The sequence below is a fragment of the Myripristis murdjan genome, chromosome 12, assembly GCF_902150065.1.
Source record: "Myripristis murdjan chromosome 12, fMyrMur1.1, whole genome shotgun sequence".
Classification (NCBI taxonomy): domain Eukaryota; kingdom Metazoa; phylum Chordata; class Actinopteri; order Holocentriformes; family Holocentridae; genus Myripristis; species Myripristis murdjan.
This window is the reverse complement of record NC_043991.1, coordinates 10,921,059-10,945,331: the sequence shown is the minus strand read 5'-3', so window position 1 is coordinate 10,945,331 and position 24,273 is coordinate 10,921,059. Positions and strand designations below refer to the sequence as shown.

Below are 24,273 nucleotides of genomic sequence, written 5' to 3'. Positions count from 1 at the left end.
TCCTCCTGATTTGGGGCAAAGCTGTTTTTTTCACTATAGTATATCTACCTCTAGTTCATCCTATAGTCCATCTGTATGTATGACTGACCCTTGCAGATCAAAGTGGAATCCCTGGCTTTGAGCTTTGAGAATTGGAGGGTGCATGAAAACCTTTTGAAACCAGTTATCAGTGTGGAATGTCACCTACAATAAATTTTTCTCTTTTTTAAAAAATAGCTAATTTGACATAAATTCAGAGATGCAATGTTATAAGCAGTGTATAACATTACTTCACAAGTACAGGCACCATACAACAAATGTTGCATGCTGGCTCGTTTAGTGTTCACAAATTAATAACAACACTGATGGACTAGTGGCAAATGCTGATTAATAATTCCAGTTGTGGTAGTTGTTTTTCGGCACATGCATTTCATGTGTAAGCTTGTTTCCAGTTTGACATTCGTCATGATTTAGTTCAGAATTAGCTCTGGCATTTCAACAGTGCACATCAGCTGGACTCAGGAGAGGGATATTTCAGGCTGCTTGATCTACTAATTTTTCCACAGTATATTCTCTTCTGGTATTCCTGTCACTGTTACAATTTTATACCATGTTGTGGATGGTAGAAATTTCAGCATCCATGGTTGTGTTGCTGTGATTAGTGAGATGGCAACGGCTGCACCTGGGTGCAGTTCGTCAGATTACATGCAGAAACGGTAGCTGGTGATCCCACAGTGGAATTTCTTTATGAGCGAGAGAGTGCGAATGACACAACACAAACAGCAAAGCAGAATCAGGACGCCGCTCACTTGAACAGATGGGTGAGGTCCTACCAGGTGCATTGTTCATTCCAAAACCTCATTACACAAGAAATGTATTGCAATGCTAAAAAGGCAATGATTGGAGTACTCTGCAATCCAACTTTAAATCCAGATGAATGCTAATGCAACTGGCCTGTGAATGAACTGTTGACAGTGCGGCCATCATAACCAGTCAGTCAGGGGAACACAGACGACTGTTTATTGATTTCACAGCCTTCATTATTTAAAACATCTTAAAGCATGGCTTTGCCTGTGTCATTTGTCTTCATTAAAAAGCACATTCCTGTCAAAGAAAAAAAAAAGTCTATAGAATAATGAGCATTAACGCCCCTGCATGTTCGCTCATCTTAAAGACTGACTCATTTGTGCTGACCTCAGAGTGCACGCAAGCTTTGTCATTATAACATCATTTCAGATAATAATACCTACCACAGCAGGACAGATGGCCTTTCTGTGTGGAAGGTCATCAAACATCTCAATTCAGACTGTCAGAGCAAAGAGTGAAATTGGGTCATTAAAGAAAAGGATCATTAACGATATTTAAATATAAAACACTTGCTTAAATGCCTGTTTTTTTCTACTAATTTTTCCACTAAACATTCTAAAAAAAAAAAAAAAACAAAAAAAAAAACAGCACGATTTAGCTAGTGATGCAGGCATTTGCAATTATTTGTCATGTTAGATTAGGTTAGTCCACAGAAAAAAAAAAAAATCTATGTCTAATTTGTGATGTACAGCGCAGAGGTGACTACAGGGAAGCTTTGTCAGCAGGAGGAAGGTGAGGGGTCGGATTTCCTCGTGTGACATAGCATAGCTGACCATAACTTCCTCTTCCCTCCTGCTGAGAAAAGAGGCCAACCACCCTTAGACCCATGGGTCAGTGTGCATTTACTTCCTCATCAATAATGCATACTCATCCATTTGAACAGGCAAGCTGGGGAACCACACAGTGGGACATGGTGCATACAGTTGTTCATACATTAACCATAAACCGTGCTGTTGTGGACAAGAACTGGAGAACCTGGATTTGAAAATGGTGTGATGATACCCACTCAACTTTACCTCTGTGGATTCTCACAACTTATGTATATGTATGTATTTGCATATTCATCTGATATACGTACATGTACGCATGTACCTCCATATATGTATGCATGTACTGTATGTATGTACACAAGCAGTTCCATATTGTATGCTGGAATAAAACATATAGGCTGATATGGATGCTGCTTTTTATAGGCACCACTGTCTGAAAATATGCTGTCACCACATGAGCTGTGTCATATTATTGATGGGTTTTGGCACTGGTAGTATAATCACAGTCGCACAACATCATTATGGCTGGCTTGCACTGTGAAAGCTTATTTGGCCCTGTCCTTCTGGCTAAAAGTGACCTCATGCTTTTCTCACTCCACTGGGCCACCTGTGGTTTCATTTGTGTTTTTTTTTTTTCTTGATCTTTTTGTAATGCATAAAGTCTGATTCATAAATGAAATGGGAGGCAGGGGGCAATCCCATATGATACCAATATATTTTTAAATTACGAGTACAATAAAAAAGGCCTGCAAAAAGTCAAGAATGCTACTTTTCTGGATTCCTCCTTGTGGGACCGGCAGGTGCTAAGGTGGGTTTGCCCTTTTTCAGATATATAGTCTTTGCATTGTCTTGCCTTGATATTCACTGAACTTATTTCATCACTCAGTCAGGAAATATTGCTGGTTTTGTCTCTTCTGTGTATGTCTGCAGTTTCATTGTCAAATTATGACCTTTAAAGCAGCAGCCTGGGAGATGCTCAGTATGTAAATGTTGCCTCAGGCTATACACCCACACACTCTTAAAGTATGACTTGCAGATGGAAAAATAAACACCTTTTTTCTCCATTTTCATCCCATTGTTCTCATACATTTAGATACATTATTCTGTCAGTATGACCTCTCTTTGCCTTTAATGGAAGGTTGCTTTGCACAGCAATTCAGTGAGCCCCTCAGACTTTCTTCTGAATAAAAATAAATAAATAAATGAATGAATGAATAAAAAATATCCTCATAACTTCAACTTTTGAAAGCTCTTCATAATTATTTAAAAAAAAAAAAGAAAAAAAAATAAAAAAAAACACACAGCTGCTAGATAATAATCGCACAGACAGCTTTCAGCAACTGGTTTATGACACTATATGATTTTTCTTTGCAGTCACTCTGCATATATATTATATTTACCTGTCCATGAAGCCATTGAGGTAGTGGTTTAAATTATGATTCCCTAAATAAATAAATAGAAAATGAAAATCCCAATAACATCCTGAGAAATTTAAAGGATGATACCCCTCTCCTTATTTTCAACTTTGCCCTATTAGAGTCAATTTCTTCTGATCCCCTCATCCGATTACAGCTTCTCTTTTTATACTGCGCTTCTTGCTTCTGCGCCTGCTCCTTCATGCACATATTCGCTCAAATTTTCTGTCTATTCAAATGGGACATAAACACCACCTCCGATGTCGAGAGGGGCCCTATATATTACGTTTTAAATTTCTGGGGAAAGTTATTGGTCGGTGAAGAAGTATCTCTGATAACGTCATTATTTGAGAACTAGGTGCTGGCCAATCAAGATGCTTCCGTCCAAGATTGAGTAGCCCACAAGTTATTAACCTGAATGATCACGACTGACTCACGAGGCTTGCGAGAGGGGAGGGGGAAGGAGAGGGGAGGGGGGGGTGCAATGATGGTGATAAATCCTTGATTTAACTTCACAGTGGCCGTCTGTGAGTGCGCATCGGGCAACAGCAGCTGCCAAGGGCGCTCTCATTTTTTGCCTTATAACTGCAAGCTGTCTCTCTTCGGATGCTTAGGGAGTTGCCCAGCCAGGGAGGAAAGAGAGAAAAGAGAGAGAGAGAGACGGAGAGAGAGAGAGAGAGAGAGAGAGAGAGAGAGAGAGAGAGAGAGAGAGAGCACAACAACAACAAAAGATTTCAGCACTGGAGCTGTCCAAGCCTCTTGAAGAAATCTCTATAGGAGCAGGGAGAGACGGTGCGTCCTGCTGTGATTTTTTTTTTGGGGGTAGGACCGTGAGGGTAGGAGGATTGAAAATAAATTTCTGTACCAGTCATCTCTCTGCGGGCTCCGACTGGCGAGTAAAAGGCGCACATACTTCATTCAAGCGGAGTCTTGCAATGCTGGACAGCTGGGTTTGAGGCAGCATAAAGGATAAGTCCCAAGTCGCGGTGAATACCAGCCTTACCCTAAAGGTAGGTCCGATGCTGTTGGTTGTTCTTTCACTGCTCTCCCAAAATGTTACATAACAAACTGAAAACTGTCATGTGGGATGCAGTGCTCCAGATCCTTCAGTTTGTTTGATGTTTTTTGTGGTCATACGTGCTGTGACGGGACTCAAATTTTCCGTGAAGGTGAATTTGCCGGACTCACCAGTGACAGGCGAGTAAATGCGCACATGAGAAACAAGTATTTGCGGGGTATGTTGATACACAGCCTCGAGATTTAGGTCAGCATCCACATGGGTGTGGATGCGCGCCGCGTTTGTCATCAAACACGAGAGTTAAACCGGGAGTTACCATGCCATCCCTGGTGGTTTTGGGCTGAATGTGCCCCCTTCGTTTGACAGCCTAACAATGCTCCCAACCCAAAATATAAGGAGTGTGAAAAGTCCAAATTGGACTCTCCTTGAACCAAAGTTGATGTATTTACGTCACTGGGAGGATAAAGAGCGTGTGACAAAGCGCGATTCTGCTGTTTTCCTGGACCTGCAAGCTGTGTTAATAAGATATTCAACTAATAACAGGAATGAGTTTTGGTTGGCTCTGTACTGCTCTCCCCTGCAGCAGATATTGTTTGCTCACAGTCTGTTTCCAGTTGCACTGTTTGACTGTTTGCATGGTGACATCCACTTTGCCAACTCAAAAATTGTAGTTTAGCTGGTGCCACCCATAGATTGTGTATCTTCTATTTTATTGCTCTTTAGCTGTTATGGTTTACAACCCTAAAATGTCTTCAGGCTGTCATCTGCCCTGATATGTCCACAAACAAGCCTAGTTCTGGCTCAGCGGTGTTAACCTTGGACTGAGTCCTGCTCCTCAGTCTGTGTCAGATCCCTGCAGCCTGCTGCTTCACTGCTGCTTGCACAGTGGTTATTGTCAGACTCTCTCAGAGTATTGGCTGGCACAGACTCTCTGCCTGGCAGCGCCTGAATGCCAACGTGATGTCTCCAGTCTAAAGATGCATTTAGATTTAAATTCCTACCCAATTCCTTCCCATTCAGCCATCTTTTTGTCATTCATGGGCTGAATTTCAACTCCCCATGTGCCTTTGTTGAGGTATCTGTGTAGGTGAACTCCAGGGAGCCTCTTGTGCTCAGGTAAGAGCACGAGGATGAGAAGAGACGTTGGTGTGACAAGAGGCAAGCAGCCCTGCCAGAGGGAGAGTGTTGTTTCATGCACAGAAGACAATGGCAGTATCTTTCGCAGCGAATCGATCAGAGACTGTAACAGAATCATCTTTCAGCTGTGCAATTTGATTCATTTCTCACGGTGTGTGTCTAATGTCCATGTACATTTGCACGTTTTAAAATATTTTTTAATGATTCTGCTCACTAGCTATTACAGGGGCTCTGGGTGAACTCGTTAGTGTAATTAGTTCCAGGTCTTTGCTTCTCTGGTCCGTGGATGAGATCTTTGGCTAAAGGGGGTTTGGTTCCCATGAAAAGGCATGCTTTGTGGCGCTTCCATTCACAGATTCTCCCCCCTGAAACAAGGAATGAAAAGGAGGGCTGGTTGGGATTCTAATCAGCACATACCAGTGACATCCAACAGCTTTGAGAAGAGAATCATACAGGAACACACTCACACAAATGTAGTGGAAAGTAAACTCACCCCAACTCAGTGAACCTCCATTTTTTTTCACAGTCAGATGTAATTTGCTGTCCATTTCAAACCAAAACTCTTTATTATGTGTAAAACATGTAAAACAAAATACAGTAAATTTCAGGTTGGTGCAATGAAGAGAAATGAAGAGAGGGTCTTTCTATGCTCAGTGTGACCACAGTTGACACTTAATGTGATTATTAAGTCAATAAGCATCCAAGTGCTGTTCTGTCGGACCTACTAGTTGTGTTTATTTTTGAGTAATAGTCTGAAAATTGTGTATTTGTGGATATAGCCATTTCCCTGGTCCATTTCTTTTGTTCACCACTACATCAGCACAGTCAAATCCAGTCACCTTGATTTGAGAACATGTCTGACTTTGTGAGAAGTCCTTCTTTATGGATGCACTTGTTTCAGCCACTTTGTTGAGCATGACAGTCTGTCACCTAATGATTATGTTTATCTGGAGGGGGAAAAAAATGGTTGTTGCACAAGCAAGGTCGGGCGATTTTCCTTTGTAACACTTGGACGGCTGAATTATAAGGTCCCACTTATGAGAAAATACCTTGCTTATATGAGGGGCCCTCACTTAGAGATGAATGCATTTCAACTGCAGAGTTGTCTGGAGTTGAGTGTTGAGACTGATACTTCGTATGGTGCGAGAGATTATTTTCTCTGAACGGGTGAATGGCTGTTATATGAGCTCTTGTAGATCCCAATAACTTTCCACGGTGACACCTGGGCAGCAGAGGACTGAATACTAATAAAGTGCTGAAGGTGTCCTGATTGGCCTCTAATACACATTGCTGGATTCTAATTCAAATTGACGATTCAATCCTTGTCTTAGCATAATATGCTCAGACCTTGCCAATGTTACGTGACAAAAATAGATCCACAGCATCCTGGGACCTGCTTGATATTTTTCCTTCTAAGGTGCATGAAATTCACAAGATGTCAAGTTGATTTGACATGCTTTCATAAGTGCAAGTGGATGCCAGTCCAGTGTTGGAAAAAAACTGCTATTGTTTATTGTGTTGACATTGTGGAAGTTTGTCCGCCATGGTCTGGCTCTGATAAGTGTCTGATGAGTGAAGAGTGGACAGACTACAAGAGCGTTACTCAGAGGAGAAGCGGAAAAAATTGCAAGGATTTGAAGAGCGCCATGGTGCCACCTCCCTCCAAAATTATCAATATTTAATTAAACTGAGATGTTCCTCAGAGCTTCATCTTTCCTAGTCACGGTTAACTGCTGACACATAAATCAAGAGCTGAAATTATTGAATCTAAGAAGGTCAAATGTTCATTAGAATCATGTGCAGGGAAAATATATTTGTGGCTTGATAAATTTAGGAAACTGACTAAATGAATGACTCTCCATGTGCTCTTAATATACTGTCACTATGGAATATGAGTTTAAAAGCCTAGATTGGCGGTGCACATTTTCAGCTACAAAAAGTGTCAGAAATGCTGATACACCTCACCATATTCGGGGAATATTCTGTCGCAGTGCAGCTTGATAGAATAGGATTTCCACTGCCATATATGTCAGGTTCTGCCCCAAGGAGTGGCCCTGTTTTCCTCTCCATCATCCAGATCTTTTTTTATCCAGGGGCATTTAAATCATTCAGAGGGGTCTGGGCAGGAGAGCAGAGCAGTAGAGGCAGCTGCTCCTGTAGGAACCGAGTGAACACCGAGCCTGAGGGAGATGAGCCCCTTCCGCCTCAGCCCATGTTGCCCTGGCATATAATATGGAGGGTAAATGATAAGGAAGCCTGCTGTGCCTTACTGGCTTCCCTTTTTTTTTTTTTTTTTTTGCTGTTAATGAATAAAGTCTACACTTTGACTGGTAAAGATGAGCGTGTCCTCTTCACAGAATAGAAATGACTTTCCTGCTGGTTCCCAGTTGAATCTTGTTCCTGCAATGGGCGAAAAAAAAAACCTAAAACAACACAACAAACAAACAAAAACACATCCTGAAGCGGTGCACTCCTCCGAGCATAAAGTGCATGCAGGTGTTGAGCTGCACGGATGTAATGTCAGTCATGCAGCCAAAGTGTTGAGCGTTTTGACAGGCTTCTGGTGAAAAGCCTTAGCTTCTCAGACTTGCAAGGCAATCAAGTGTCAGGTTACTCAGCTCCGTATAATAAACTAAGGTATCAAAGCAAGGCACTGACCCATTTGTGTCAGATTCAACTTGCCCACAGAGAGGGAAAAAAATAAGGCTATTTAACATGCATGCATTCACCTCAAAATGACAAGGTCTTCTACGTGCTTAGACGCTTTCTCATCTGCAGAAGCTTCTTTCCCAGCCGTCTTTAGAGGATGCAGAGTGGTGCGAAGTGTAGGCTGTTCTGGCATCCTCCCTTTCCTCTGCTGTCGCTCCTCAAATGAATACCTATACACAAGTAAGTTCCTATTCAAAGACACTATAGAGATTTAATGCTGAAACTGCTCGACAAATGGGTTGGTGTGCTGAAATGACTACTAATGTATCCTTCTCTTATTATATCCAGATCCAACAGTTCTGTCAGAAATGTTTCCTCAAGGTCATGTCTATTTGCTCTGTAGTGTCCGAACCAGCTGTGCCATTTTGTTACGTCTTATTAGAGACTAATTGCACAGTAAAAATGGGAAAAGTCAGCTCTAATATTGAATAATTAAAACAGTGTGTCATCATGACCCAGAGGTCCTTTCCTCTTATCATTTGACAGTTTCTTTGCCAGTGTATTTTGAAATTTTATTCATGTTATTGACTATTGGATTTGACTTGATGCAGTGTAATATTAGGCGTAATCAATTTGTTGTCCATTAAATAGTTTGTTTATTGCAGATGACTCTAGCCCATTTAAAATGGCATGGTTCATTATCTGCACTGCACAGTAATTGAGGATCCAGTTGATATGGTAGCATCTAGTAAATATATCAACTATATATTGCTAACACCACACCTTGCCTTGAGGAATGCACAAGCTTTCCAACTTGCTTTTTCTTGATTTCAAGATGAGAAGAAAACAGCGTACAAGCTGTCCTCTCACACGAGCCCTGGCATCTATCCTGGCTGTCATTACCTGAGCTGGAGTACGAAGGTCACTTCAGTGGCTAATTAAGTCCCCGCAATTATCGCTTTGCCATCCTGTATCTGCTTTTGATTAGCATGTCTCCTGTACTTACACTCCATGTGAGAGCTGTTTTGGAGCAGCATCGTCTAAACTTGTGTGGCAGAAACAGGCCGTGGATGTGACAGCAGGTAGAAGTTTCTAAAAAAAAAAAAAAAAAAAAAAAAAAAGCAGACAAACAAACAAAAAGCACTCTGTCATAGAGTAGAAAACAGAAAGGAAATGGCTCTCCAATCATGCCAGCATCCTTTTCTCTTTACCTCACCTGAAGTGCAATGATCTCCAGCCCCCCATGAGTGTGGAGCTGCTGGAGTTTCAGGAAGAGGGCAACTCCTCGGTGTTGGGAGCCAGTCTGGTGTAGGGATTCCCCCTCTGATTTCAGTCAAGCAGAACTTCCAAGCAGTGATGAGAATGGCGGTGGAGCATATCAGGCTCATGTTGCCACCACAGATCCTACCCTGACCAGTCAACCAGTTGCATGATGGGTTTTATGGGCTTCATCTGGTCTGGCTGTCTCCTGCTCTCCCAGACAATTGATAATGTGTCAAAGCATCCTGGGGAGAGCCACTGCAGACCAGGTTGGTGGATTGGCGGATTTTCTGAGACTTGAGGGCCACATAGAGGTTTCCTGGCTTGGTATGCCACCTCTCAAAGAGGTCTTTGCTGCCCCCCTCATTCCAGCTGGCCAGCAAGCAGGAAGCTGTTAGAACTACAGGCTCAGGATTAGGACATACTGGAGTATCTTGACAAGATATCTCAGCTGGGCTGCTGCGGCAGCCAACAATTTGAGAGTGTTGGGTGTCTTGATGGCTTACTTGCTGCTAGACGTCCTGGCATGCAGAACTGGCCAGATAAAGGTACGGAAGGCAAACATACGAACGCACGGTAGGCTCTTGCTATGTGTGGTTAGGGCTCACTGTCTTCCAGTGGAAGAACTAAGATTATAGCTCCTCTGAGCCCCAATTGCATCTGAGGGACTCAACTTGATCTTGTCAAGGATGTAGCACTTTAAGAGGCTGGAAGAAGAGAAGAGCGAGGAGATACTCAGCCATCATCTGCTGCTCAAGAGGAGAGCGAGCTTCTACTGATCCCCACTGATTCACAGGCCACGCCGCTGGCTTGGACCTTATGATAATGTCCCCCCCTTGGGTCAAAATGGAAATTGCATAGGGCCCCTTCAGCTTTAAGTTGTTTTAAATTCAATTACATGTCATTTCTCAGTTGGTACAGTGTGTGGTCTGATGTGTGGAACCAGATAGAGTGCAGAGTGGTAAAACAAAGGGGATTTTTTTTTGTTTTTTTTGGTAATTGTGGAAACCATTTAATTCATGTTGTCTATAAGGCAAGAGGCCAGAGTGGGGTAGAGAATCCGCCTGAGAACATAAGGCCTGGGAGGTTATTAGTGGATTGGGAGGCAGACAGGGGGAATGACTCCCATTTCACGTCAGACAAATGCGATTGAATTTCACACAAGCACTTACGTGGAGCCTGGATAGATGGAGTTGCATTTCAGAGCAAGACACATGTACTGTAAGTACCATGTAATCAACTTGAATCCATAACAGCGCCTTTTTCAATAATGGAATTCATGGTTGTGTCTCACTCAAGTGGGAATGAGAGCAACTCGAGTCTCTGCATTTTATGTTTGTTTATGTCTTTGACACACATCGTACTTAATCTTACTGTGTCTTATTTTTATTTTTTAAGTAACTGTATCCAGGAGGCATACAGTCACTTAAAAAGATTTATAAACTCACAAAACTGCAGACACAAAGTCCACCAGATCCTCAGTTTTAGACCTTTAGACCTTAAAGTGGTTAGAGATGGTTAAGTTTGGTTATCGGTTTTTGCTAGTTAAGGTTAGGGTAAGGATTTCGGCCTGCTTTAAATATTTTGCTGGCTTCTGGGACACTTTCAGCTCTGTTCAATGTTTAAGCTCAGCATATCTACATGGTATCAAACGTACGACGTATACGACATATAGTTTTCATTAAAATCAAATTGGTTACAATTATGCCACTATACAGTCTGAAAAGCAAAACACAAATCGCCTGAGAATGCTTCAGAAAAATACAAAATAGAAAAATGCCAAACAAAAATTCATCGAAACCCGCAGGGACACGATGGTTATCATCCTATTTTCCTCTCAGGGATCAGTGAAGTTCATCATATCTGAAGTCATTTGACTTGACGATGAGTAGCAATTAAAGAGGGGTGATGTCAGATATCCACAGTTGGCTGAACGCAGCAGGCGATAGTGATACATCATGTGTCAAAAGATGTGGTACCATTTAGTCAGTCTCACACACACACACACACACACACACACACACACACACACACACACACACACACACACACACACACACAGAAACAGTGGAATGCTTTTCAGCTTTCGGGGCCACAAAGCAAAATCTGGTTTTCCACCCCCTCCCCTGACCTCACTATGGAAGTCAACCCACCAATCATAAAACAATTTTTTTCCCTCAGTGGGCTTACTGTAGCTTTTAACCCTTAACTGGTAGCGGGCAGTGGTACCCACAGGTCGGAGAGGCACAGTTTGGACTGGAATCTCTGTGGCTTGAATCCCTGAACAATTCCAAACATTCTGGTTGGGAAGAGCGGATGAGAACCAATCTCCTTTTCTTCAGCAAATACTATCAAGGTTTCCTTGTGCAAACACAAATATGAAGGAGAGTATTATGAAAAAAAGCATGCAGCTCTCCCTCCACATATTAAAAAAAAAAAAATGAACATGGGCCTCGAAAAACGTTTGATATTTTCCATTCTTTGTTTGCTTTCCAATTTGAGTGGCATCCTTTGTAGAAAATGAAAGGACTACAACTTATTCGTTTCTTAGTTAGTTGTCTTTTTTTTTTGCTACTGCTGTCATCTCTCTCTCACCTCAGAGAAATTTCTGTATGCCATAAAGTTGTGTTATAACACTGCTTTTGAATTTAACAACAAGCATGTTCTGTAATGGCTAATAAGCTTTGGTTGCACACACTATTTTGGCCGTCTTTGCTTGAAGCCTCCCCTGCGGAGACAGAATTATTGCAAACAAGCATGCATGCACACACACAGATGCATGCACGCACACGCACACGCACACACACACACACACGCACACATGCACACCTTGTCTCCCTGAGTGGCAGCACAAATTATCAACATCACACACTCTTACTCCCTTTGATCATATCTCTTGATTTGCTTTTGCACTTCACAGAGCCATAACAGAAGTCAACAGTCTTCAATAACAACTCTCTCTCTCTCTCTCTCTCTCTCTCTGTGCCTCTCCATCTATTTCCAATGCTACTCTCATACCAAGACTACTTTAGTAGTAATACTAATACTAATACTAATAGCAGTAGTAGTACTTTCACTGTCATAATCATTTTCTTTTTTAAACAGTCTAAAAAAGAGTTTGTATTTATTTATTTATTCTTATTGCATTTCTTTTGGATAGTTTAGGTTATGCATGCTTGAATGTCTTTTGTTTCTCGCATACACTTTAAGCTGTTACTCTTAATATGTTAATGTTAGCTAGGACCAATTCATGTCAGCTATGAAGTGAATCCATAAAATATACAGCCACTAGCATGATCCTTCCTTTCAGTTCTGCTTTCATATAGGTAGCGTAACAGTGAGGAAGATAAAATACAAATATTTATGCTTGCCTCATATCAGGAAGAGACAGAAATTTCCTAATTGTAGAGAAAGTATGTTACATGTATATCGCAGAGATAGTAGGAAAAGGGGTATATTGATTGGTTACCGTAAACAATAACAGATATGGCAATACAAACCAATTAAGAGCAGTAATCTATAAGATGATCAATTAAAAAAAATGTAATCTGATGTGATGAACAGGCAGTCAGATGGAATTGAATTAGAGTTCAGTGTTTCCCACATCTGCAGGTAAAAGATAATCTGTAATCCTCAAGAGAAACCGATGATGATGTTTATTGAAGTAAACAAATTGATTAAAAAGTAAATAAATCCTGTGACCTCTGTTGATATAATCACTTCCAGAGAACATTCTCTGATGTTGTGGACAAGATGTTATAAGTAAGTGAAGAATTTGGAGAATAAAGGATAATCCAAAGTCAGATGTATAAAAATACTCTGAGAAAATGCATATTTGCAAAATGAAATATAGCAGAGTCCAATGCCAGTGAGGAGCTTATTGACCGACCAATGCAATCTTCTGTGAAGCTATAGATATTACATAGTGTGCTTACATTTTTAGTAGGCTGTCCTTGAGTCAGAGAACTCTCACTATGAAGCACATTTCCTAAACCATCACATCCATGGTGGTTCGGGAAACACCGGATTTGTTGAAATTTGATTCCAAGTCATATATTTAAATGAAATACAGTAGGTGGCTGGGAAATTGGAGCCGTCCTCTCTGAATAGGACAGACTGACTCAGAATAGAAATCAAGCAAAAGACGTGAAGTCTTTGGAGGCTTGGAATAGAAATGAGGAGGAATCTCTGAGTGCAGGGTGGAGCCGGGGCTCAAGCGCTGGGCCGAGAGTTGAGCGGCCTGGAAACTCTGAGGGCGAGGTGGGACCTTATCTCTGGAAACTCTCTGGATCAAAGTCAGAGGAGGGACCTGGCATGTCTGAGAAAAAAAAAAAAAAGAAAAAAGAAAAAAAAAAGTGGAGGGAGGCCTTTATGTTTGTGGAATAAATGGCGAATGGGTATGGTAATTTAACTGAGGGAAGGCAGTGGAATCTGGCTGCTTTAGAGAAAAGAAGGGGGGTGGATTTGATATCTCCAGGGGCATAATGGAGTGGCCCTGCACATCCATGTATCAAGAAAAGCAGGACCAATTTAGAGATTTGGAATTGGAAAAGCCCTTCAACACAGCTATTGTAAAGTTTGACAGCTGTTACAGTTGAATTGTTTGCACAGATTTGGGTCTCCTAGAGCCTTGGCGAGCAGCTCACTGTTTACTTTCAGATGCATGTCGTCCTCCATGTGAATGCAAATATCTGCATGGAGGGCCACTGATGCAGTATACATTTTTGCATTTGTAAGTATTGCTTACTCACAACAATATGGGGAGGAACACCAAGATGTGCCTGTTGACCTCCATTATCTCTTTTTTCTTCTCATTCTTTAACCCTCAGGGCTTGAAGTAGCAGACCTGGTATGTGTGATGATATGCAAACTTCTCTTATTGTGTTTCCAGAGGCTTTTTTAGGGCACTGTGGGATGTGGGGTATTGTATTTTCTTAGTTTGCACCTAAACACACTTACGTTTGCACCCTGGTTGCTCACCTACTAGACTTGTTACCACTTGTTAAGGCTGAGTCCTGACCACAGCATCCAGGGTTCAAATCTGAGTCCAGGCCATTTCCTGCATGTCCTTCCCTCTTTCTCAGAGACACTTATTTTTATTTACTTGCCAGTAGAATCATGCAAAATAAAGTCTCACTCAAAACTTTCATGCCCAGTGGTGACATAAGAATTGAGCTACTGTTACTGAAATTGCGATGAGGCAGCTGAGCTCTGCAAACATGGGGATAAGAGCAGAAGGGCAAGCTTATCAGTGTTAGGAAGAGGAGTGGAAGGACATGGTCAGTGGTGAAGAGAGGATTGGAGGAACAGAGCTCTTCAGTGAGTATGGAAAGAGGGAGAGGCTCATTATAAGTGAGATTAGATGTGCAGAAAACAGAATAAATATTTTCACAGGCTGGTGGTTTCATCTCTGCTTGACTGCAACTGTTCATCCTATCCTTCTTGTAATCTTTCATTCCCAACATCAGAATAACTGTGTGAGAAAGTTTTACAAGTAGTTTACATTTCATGTAATGTAGGTCTGTAAACTCCCATTTACTGGGAGTTTCAAGTTAGTTTTTAACCAGCAGACCTGATCCAGCAGATGACAAATCCTTTTGCCTGAGAAAGAGGCCTCTGAATTTCCTTTTTGTCCATGTCTAACTCTGGCACGTCATTGGTACAGTGTCCTAAAATGAATGGCAAAAAAAAAAAAAAAACAAACTTGAGAGCTGACCTTGGGAGAGGATACATTTTATTATGTTGATGTATTCTATGCTAGGCCTTCTCAAGAGTTCAAAACAATCCTTCAAGTTTATATTGGTCTAAAAGAAAAGGTTTTCAAGGTGATTCTTTTCCACAGATTGTAACTATACCGGTGAAAAACACAATAAAATATCACGTCAGTGCTCATGTCTAACCACCCGCTTTTTCTTTTTCTTTTCTGTCTCCGTGTCTCCATGTATCCCCAGCCATGGGCGTGCTAATGTCAAAGAAACAACAGGTGGAGAAAGTTCAGAAATGCAGCGCGGTAGTCTCTGCGTTCCAGCAGGGTCTGAAGGACCGTGCCGCCACAGCCAAACCGGCAGATGGGTCGGTGGAGGGAGGAGAAGGACCTGCCGAAACTCCGGCCAGTTCTAATGAGAAGAACAGCGAGCAGGTGGAGAAGGCAGACACGGACAACAATGCGGGTCCCTCGACCTCCCAGCAGGCCTCAGCTCCAGCTAGGGATGAGTGTAAGGTCAACCAGGAGGCTTGGTCAAGGTTACGGGACGGGAAGGGAGTGGAACCTGAGGAACTGGACAAGAGCCATCAGCTCACACCCCCTGCTTTCGTGCGTCCCAAAAGGGATCCGGATGATGACCAGCCTGTGGAGGTGGAGCTGGGCCAGAAAGAGCAGGTATGGAAACACGACCCAAGACAGTGTTTTGTGAGTGGGAGCCTGACGAGACGCAGCGTCAGCAGTTCAGGCAAATAACAGCTAAATTTTCTCCAGTATCTTGCATCACAATTTTATGGCCAGGGTATTGTTTTAATCGTAATGCAAAACTAATTGAGAACCAGGTCTTTTACTCTGACAAAGCACACATTTTATTCTTTAAATCCCCAAGTCCTGGGATTAAAGAGATGCCCATGTGATGTCAAGAATCACCATGGCAACAGCAGTGAATTATCTCTTTTCTCCCTCAAGTTAGGCATGATGATAGAGCTGTTTAGCCAGCCTGTAAAGGGACACTTAAGCTTTATCTAAACACCCTTGGTGAAGGTGAGAAAGTATATGAGTTTGAAATAGTTTTCTGTAAAGCCAGCTATTTCCACACCGGCTGTGATTTGCGTTGTTTGTGTGTGAGGGCTCTTCACAGCGAGCATCTGGTGGGCGGGCTGCTTAGGCTGGCTCAGAGAGGTGAACGCATCCAGGGCTACGCTGACTAACAGAGGACAGAGTTCACAGGTGCACTGACACCATCAGGTTTTCTTAGGCACTGCCCGCCAAGAGCACACACGACATGGAAGCTCGCTGTACTGTCGATGCGGCACTGCAGCGAGAGGCTGAGAAATAGAGAAAGAAAAGTGTTTCGATAAAAGGAGAGTCCAAAGCACTCTTCAAAAGTCAAGTTAAAAGCCTTTAAAACCTCCACAGAATACGTTTCAGCATGAGCCTTCATCAGGGCGACTGCACAAACACAGACCTTAACAAACAGCGCCGTACAAAACGGATGCAGGGTGTTAGTGGTTAGTAAGTAAAGGGAGGAGTAATAGTAGAGTGTAGACAGCAGCACAAACTGAACCCCAGTGCAACACTCTCTACTCCTACCTCTTTCTAAATAAAAGTGTCTAGCTGGAGTTCTGTGTAATTTTTCTGTATTTGAGAATTGTGTAAAGCTGATTCAGAAACAGTAACGCCTGAAACATGTTTGTAGCTTGACAAAAAGTGAAGCACCTGTTTTTAGTGGCTATTTTTACTCAAGTACCGAGTACAATTTTTAAATAGGCCTACTGGTACTTTACATGATCATTTCTACAGCAAGGAACTTGTGAGAGGACACACGGCTGGAGATGCACTTTTCCTGAAAATAACACATGAGCTCATTTAACAACTAAAAAGAAAACTGAATGAGGGATGTTGACTTTTTCACTGCTGTTGCTTTTTGACTGTTTTATGGTGTTTCCACTCTTTTTTGTTACCATAATACAGCAGCTGTTACATCTGATGTGGATAATTGTAATATCATTATTGTGATGTTGCAGTAAAGGCCTAGTCTCATCACTATACATGAATTATGTGTTAAACGAAATGTGTGTGTTTTGAATTATGTGTAACATGAGTCATACCTGCATTTTTAGAAAAAAACAAACAAACAAACAAACAAACAAAAAAACTGTTATAAGTTTCCACTAATAATTCAAGCTCTTGTTTGGTTCAGTTTATCTGATTCTTTGCAGCATCCCTCTGTCTCAGTTGTGTCTTTAATTGGTTTAATTCAGTTGAAGGTAATGGTAATCCCAAACCCACTGCCCCTCAGCAGCATATTTTTCTTTTAACATTGTAAACACTGAGATAATGCTTGTCTATTAACATTTCTAAATCGAGCTCACGATAAAGGTGTGTATTATTGCCACAGCTATATATTTGACTCTTACAGAAATCTTCCTTTTTGGCATCAAATAATGTATTTTTTTCCTACATGAATATTTATAATATAAAAAATTATAAGTTATGCATTTTTGGGAATCTAATTAGTCATTGTTGTTTTCTCAGCACAGAATTGCTTAAATTTATGTGGAGTTTTTTGAATTATATTTCCCAGGCTATCTCAGCTGATGCTACTTAAATCAGTAAAACACCTCTATTTTCAGACCTTTTAACACAAATTCCTGTAATTATTGGTATTTCCGACAGGGTGACTCACAGACAATTGACAGGGGACCATTTTTTGACACAGTACGGTTTGAAGTGGCATGAAACTGTTTGAAGATTTCACAGAACAAAACCTGTCATATTTAACAAAACTGACATGGGAGGGCAGACAGAGAATGTAGGCAGACACTTTTTTTTTTTCAACTTTAAGATAAGCTGTCACTGAGTAAGCTTGACAAGGTTGCATCTGATGATGTGTCTAGCCTAGAAGCTGGTGCAGCTGTTTTTTTAGAAATAAAAACAGCGAGGGAGAGCATCAACTCCGTCTTTGTGCGCTTAACTATTCAGGCATCATGTAATCATTTTCACCGGCTCGACAGTTGAGTGCATCCTGGCTGTAAATGGAGGCTAGAGGGAGAGACCAGGGGTCGGACAAATAATGACATGGAACAGATGTTTGGGAGCGTAGACGCATCACTTTTTATGTCAAAGGCCGGGCTCTCCTCACTTTGAATGAAATCTTACAATGGATGCTGTTATATCACTGTCTGGGTTTCAAAATAAATGTTTTAGGAATTCTCATACCAAATTATACTGAAGGAGTAAATGGTCTATCTATCTATTGAGACCCTAGTTCAAAATATGCTTACTTATGTTTATAATAATACAGATTCAGAGTGAGGCCATAAGTGGGCTCACAGTTTGCCTGGAGAGATTATTTCTCTTTTCATCCATATAAACTACAGACCAAAATTTGAGTCTGAATTTTTTGCTCAACAGTAACTCTCTCTGCTCTCTCCTCAGCCACCAAATGATGAGATGTGCGACGTGTGTGAGGTGTGGACAGCCGATGACCTGTACCCCTGCAGGATCTGCACGCGGGTCTTCCATGATGGCTGCCTGAGGGAGTTGGGATACCTGCGTGCCGAAGCCCTGCAGGAGATGAGGGACACCGCCCACACTGTCACAGGCTGGAGCTGCTACTACTGTGTAAGTTTGCACCATCAGTGGTAGGAAAATACTCAGGTCCCCCACTGTTTTTTTGGAAATATACAGCATTATGGATAAAAGTTCAAAGTAAAAGTATTAACCCTTTTATAGGGCACTCATTGAAATACTTTGAAATTAAAAAAAACAACAACCCTAGACTGTTATTAGAGAACATGACAGGACTTTATTACTTCTATAAAATTTTTCTAAAATTTTCATTTTGTAATAGAAAATCAAAGGCATTGAGATTGGTCAAATGCCACAATCATGTGACCTGGGATGTATCTTTGCTGATTGGCTGTGTGAAGACCATATGATTATTGAACTAACTGAGACGGGATGGGCCTGATATGTAAAAGTTTATACTTTTAACAGTTATTTGCATATAAAAGCTTACTTTGCAAAGTAACTAATTACTCCAGCAATCAGATAAATATAGTGCAGTAAAAAGTACAAGAATGCACTGTAAAATGTACTGTCATCCAGTAAAAGTGTCACTAAATGGAAATACTCAAAGTGCCATTACCTTAAAATTGCACTCAAATAACAGATTCAGTATTTTTCAACCCAGGCCACATTATAAAATGTTGCTCCCACTGATTCCCAGTTGCTGTTATCAAAAAAGTGACAGGTTGACTTCCCATTGACTGATTGATATGAAATAATAAATCAGTAAGTAGCCTAAAATATCCATGTGTCCACTTGGGCCATATTGATGTTTGCAAAAAAAATAATCTGGCCCCTTTGAGGTCTACCTCGTATGAGTCTGACACCCCTGGTATACAAGGCAATGTGTCATTGTAAATGATTAATACCCTTGTTCAACAGGTCCATTTCATTTCAGTTTCAAGATGAGTTTCCTGTTTTCAAGAATGACATTTAGCCAGTAAGGGTTTTTGACTCAGAAAATGTGCACCCTGCTGGACAGTGTTGAAGGCTAGACAAGAAGATGCAGCCGCGTGGTAAATAAACTATGGTTATCAACATTTTAAAAACTGAAAAACACCAAACCTATCCTTTAAATACAGTACAGGAGCAAGTGTGCCGTCCACCTGTGTGCACTACTCACCATCACCACAGCTTTGCCAGGATCAAATAAAGTTCAGGCCACACAAAGTCAATGGATGATCAATCAATACATCAGATATAAGTGCTGTTAATATGCTTCAAGTGTTTTCTAGTGTTTATTGTGTAACGATTTGACCTAGATTTCAAACAAAGTGTGGCGATGTTGTAGTGGGTTGGAAGAGTTTATCGATGTTTTAAAATAATGGAAAAAAAAAAAAAGGAATTCCAGGCTGATGTCAAAACCGATGACTCTCTGGTGATCATCAATCTGTGAAAGGCATAATGTAATCTGTTTTAATTCAGCCATAAACAGCTGAAGAGTGCTTTTGCTGGAGAACACTTCAGAGTCTCTCCTCTGCCCGCCGTGAGAGCTGAAATAATTTGTTTAACTTTGCTGAGGGAAGGATGTTTTCACACAATCTGAAACGGGACACTGAAGGTCCTCGTCTCGCGGCTGTTTCCCTCACAGTGTGAGAAGTGGGAGTGGAAGGAAAAGGAAGATAATTCACTGAGAGAGAAACAGACAGGAAAGGAGAAAAAGAGAGCGTGAGAGAGCGAGCGAGAGAGAGAGACAGAGAGAGAGAGAAAGAGATGAGATGTTTTATGTAAATTGCAAATTCTTGTCTTCATAGCTGAGGAAACAAGCTGTTTTGTTAGCACATGTTAGTCAGTTGTTACAAATCCCCCCTTCTGTCACCTCTGACATTTAATTTCACACAGGCACTGGGAGCTGATGCTGCTGGCAGATGGGCTAAAGTTTTCCCAAAAGTTGATTTGCAGGCAGCCTTCAAAGCAGACGGCTGCATGTACGAATGAATGGCATTCAATCAGATTTAGGGACTGCAAGGCTGCTTGTACACAAGGCCGTGTCTTCGCTGTTCTGGTTACTATTTTTTATTTTATTTTTTTTATTTTTAAGGAGGCACTGACAGCAGAGAGTCAAGACTGTATTTAGCACTAAGGACACACTCACAACCCAGCAGGAGAGAACAATGATGACATTGAAATGAGCACTGACATCTGATAGCCAGCATTTACTCATGTTTGGAAAGCCTAGCAAAATCTTGAACAGGGCAAACCGCAGTCTCAAATGGTGCTCATATTCAGACATTTCTTAAAGGAATAGGAATAAAAAAAAATTTAAAAAAGAAGTCTGTCCATCTACATAGTTTTGTGTGTTTTTTGGCGAGATTTTCTGTTTAGTACAATGGTAAATGGACTGCATTTGTATAGCGCTTTTATAGCCTACCGACCACTCAAAGCTCTTTACAATGTCTGCCTCACATTCACCCATTCACACACGTATTCACACACTGATGGCAGAGGCTACCATGCAAGGTGCCAAGCTGCCCATCAGGAGTTAGGGGGTTCAGTGTCTTGCTCAAGGACACTTCGACATGCTCTCTCTCGAACCAGGAACCCTCCAATTACGATCACGCGACCACTGAGCCATGTAGCCCTCAGTTTGCTGCAATTTTCCCTATCTCCCATCACTCCAGTACAATGGAGCTGGATGGCTTTTCTTTTGTTGAACTCAAATGTTAGAAAATTGATATATGAATTAGTTAAAACTGAACACTTTCCAAAAACAATGATACCCAGCCTAATTTACCCACAGCGTTCAGCTGTTAAGAGTTTTTTGGATCTATTTCATGTCAAAAAACACTCGCAGACAGTATCAATTCACCCTTAATACAAACTGGCAGTGAATCGATACAGTACAAATTAGAGGTGGAAAGATACAGTTTGGGCGAGATTGCAGCAGACTGAAAACCTGCGTTTTGGGTGAAGTGGACCTTTAAAGCTGATACGTACACCACAGAGGGTCGATTACAGCAAAGAGCACAGACAAGGCATTACTGCTCAGCTAAGGTTACAGGGGCTGTACATGGTAACCTTGTGGGATGACAGGTTACCAAAACTGTTTCCAGTAAACAAGCTGCCTGAGAAACTGTGTGCCCAACTGGGTACGATCACATAAGAGTACTAAATAGTATAAGTACTAAGAATATTTACATTGCTATGTATTTATTCATTCATATTTTATTTCATATACCAGTATCTTTTTTCTTAAACTTATAAAAGAACAGTTCCTAAATGAAGGTCAGATTTATGGCACTTATGTCTTTGCCTCATGTAAACTATTCCCAAAAACCAATATAGACCATCTAGGCTACACATATAAAGTAAACAGTATGTAAAATATATATTTAAAAAAAAAAAAATCTATCCAAAATACCAAAATACATTATTCAGCATATAAAATAAACAGTCTTCCGCAAAAGGTATAGTTTGGAAATGAAAAACACCAAGGTATATCATATTATAATATAAACTACTCCAACGAAATTAAGAATGCATATCAGGTAAATTCTTCTCACTTGGTATTCATAAAGAAATGTTATGTAAATCATTCACATAAGATGCTGGAAAAAGATTTGAATGTGTTATATAAACATCATTTTTTGTTCCCAAGGCTTTTTGAATACCTGAGAAACTTTCCACTTTTAAGGTGCTTCTTTTTCTTTTTTCTTTTTTTTTTTTTGATTTTTGTTTTATAAAATGACAGAAAAGTATGTTGAAAAAAACACACATACACACACACACACACACACACACACACACAAAAAAGTTTTGGCCATTACTTTGGATGCTAGAAAATCATCCAAACATCCACAACCAGTCAAAATGTGAATTGGATTTGTGTACATGCGGTTGGTGTTTCTTGGGGGTCGGGAGCTTGTTTGATGAACCTAACAAGTAAGATTACGTGATTACTTTTGATTTCCTGGACAGATTGTGTTAGCATAGAGCATTAGAACAGAACACAGCTTCCTGACAAGTGGTGATGCCTTGTTATGGATTTGCCTGAATCCTTGCACCGTGTAAATAAGACAGAAGCTTCCATAACATAAATAAATTCAGCACTGATTAACAGGCAGACAGCAAAGGAGGCAGCCTCCTGATCACTGCACCCTCAAGTGATATTTGTCTGTTTCTGTCTGGATTCCTGAGGAGTATGCAGTATAGTTAAGAAAATTATACCAAGTGTGCCTGCACTTTATATGCACGGGCATTATTCACATTACGCCTTATGGCATCGGTTTGGGCCTGTTTCCTTAATGCAATGCTGCAGAGTCATATACCTTGAAAAATGTCACACAGGAATGAACAAATAAATGAAAATGATGCACAGAACGAATGCAGAGATCTTACTGCATGCATGACCTGAGTACTAATGCAAAAGAATATAAAGTTAAATGTTAAAAGTAGCCTAAAATGTTAAAAGAATGGGTCACTCTGGTGCACTGACTGAGCACAGTCTCTAGACCTGTAAATATTCCTGCAACATGTGTCAATATGTGACTCAGTCCCTCGTAAAGCTGAGCTAAAGGGCTTTACCTCTAACAGTGAGGACATTGCATTGCATATGATGCAGCACATCTTCTATTTTGAACGCAGGAAGTGCCTGTGGTGTCTTTCTACTCCAGCCTGCACAACAGGGCAACAGCACAGACATATAAATGCAAAAAATGTGGCTAGGGGGAAGGTTTCAGTTACTGTGGGTGAATTATGTGGTAATAAACATTAGAATAAACATAATAACACTGCTGCAGTAGTGCAAACTGTATGAAAAAAAAATACTGTGCACATCATGTTATTAGTTGCTAGCAATTCTTCATAGCTGGCCAGCAGCCAGTGACTTCATTTATCTGTAAATAGCTTTTCAAAGATAGCTTGCAACAACTGCTTTATCACTTCTGCTCAAGTCCATGCCCTGAAAATGAATCGTACTGCTGGTGCAACACAATGCAATGACGTACCCAGTGTGTCTGAGGCATAAGAGGGATGAGAGGAGAGGGGGAGATACAGTAGATTATGCAAATATGACAAATCAGTTCTCAACAAGACGGGTAGGGATAATGCTGTTGCTGTTATGGGAGGAGGCACAAATAAATGATCATAAATAATCATCTGAAATGCTTGTTGGACTGCTGTGGCGAAATGAGCTGGTAAGCGACGCTTTTCCTTTGCCATTGTGCTACAGAGCAGATGGTGGTCATCATCCATGGTTGCACAAAGTTTCAAAAAAACACCCTGCTTTTCTCTGCTCCTATTTCAGTTTATTGCAGGCTCAGCCCTGTGACAGTGCGAGCTTTTTAACATGAACTTGCTGAGGATGTGTTTGACCTCTCAGTGCCCCAGCTTGCAATAAAAATAAAGAAAAGAGCAGTGGCCACAATGACCTCCTAGAACATAAATAATAGCCGGCTGCACATGTTGAAAGACTAAAGCCTCTTGAAGAACAAAGGCTGCTCTGTTCTTTCTTGTAAGGATGAATGCAGTTCAAATGGACCCCCGAGTATTGACAGGATCTGGCAGGACCTGATCAACTTGACATCCACAGTCTTGACAGTGTCGATGCAAAGCTCTTCAGCAAGCTTCTCTCTCCTCACTAATTCATCACACTCTCATCATATTGACTCACCTGGAGTCATCTGAGAAAATCTGTGATTGACTCGACACGGTGTTTTGTCTGAAGTTCGAGGTGGCAGCTGACAGAATGATTTCTTTTGGAGCTTCTGTGTCATTCAGTAGGGATGAGCACAGGTTAATTTGCTCATGGTCGATAGGTTAGTGTGTGGTCTGAGTGGATCTGACACAAATTACAAAGTCTAAAGCCACTCATCGGGAGCTTGCACAAATGTTGGAGGTCCCCAGAAATTTTGTGAAATGTGTGTGATGAGTTAAAATGCAAACACGTGCTCCATGCAGGAAAAG

At 41.1% G+C, this 24,273-nt stretch overlaps 1 protein-coding gene across 3 annotated transcripts in view; it reads left to right on the top strand.

The window, feature by feature from the left end:
- The first annotated feature begins 3,516 nt into the window (after positions 1 to 3,516).
- Positions 3,517 to 24,273, top strand: part of phf24 (PHD finger protein 24) — a 39,326-nt gene continuing 18,569 nt past the window's right edge. For all 3 annotated transcript variants that reach the window (XM_030066012.1, XM_030066011.1, XM_030066010.1), the window contains exons 1-3: positions 3,517 to 4,041; positions 15,047 to 15,474; positions 18,238 to 18,423. In XM_030066012.1, coding sequence (XP_029921872.1) covers positions 15,049 to 15,474; positions 18,238 to 18,423 — 612 coding nt within the window. In that variant the 5' untranslated portion in view covers positions 3,517 to 4,041; positions 15,047 to 15,048. The remainder of the gene's footprint in view (positions 4,042 to 15,046; positions 15,475 to 18,237; positions 18,424 to 24,273) is intronic.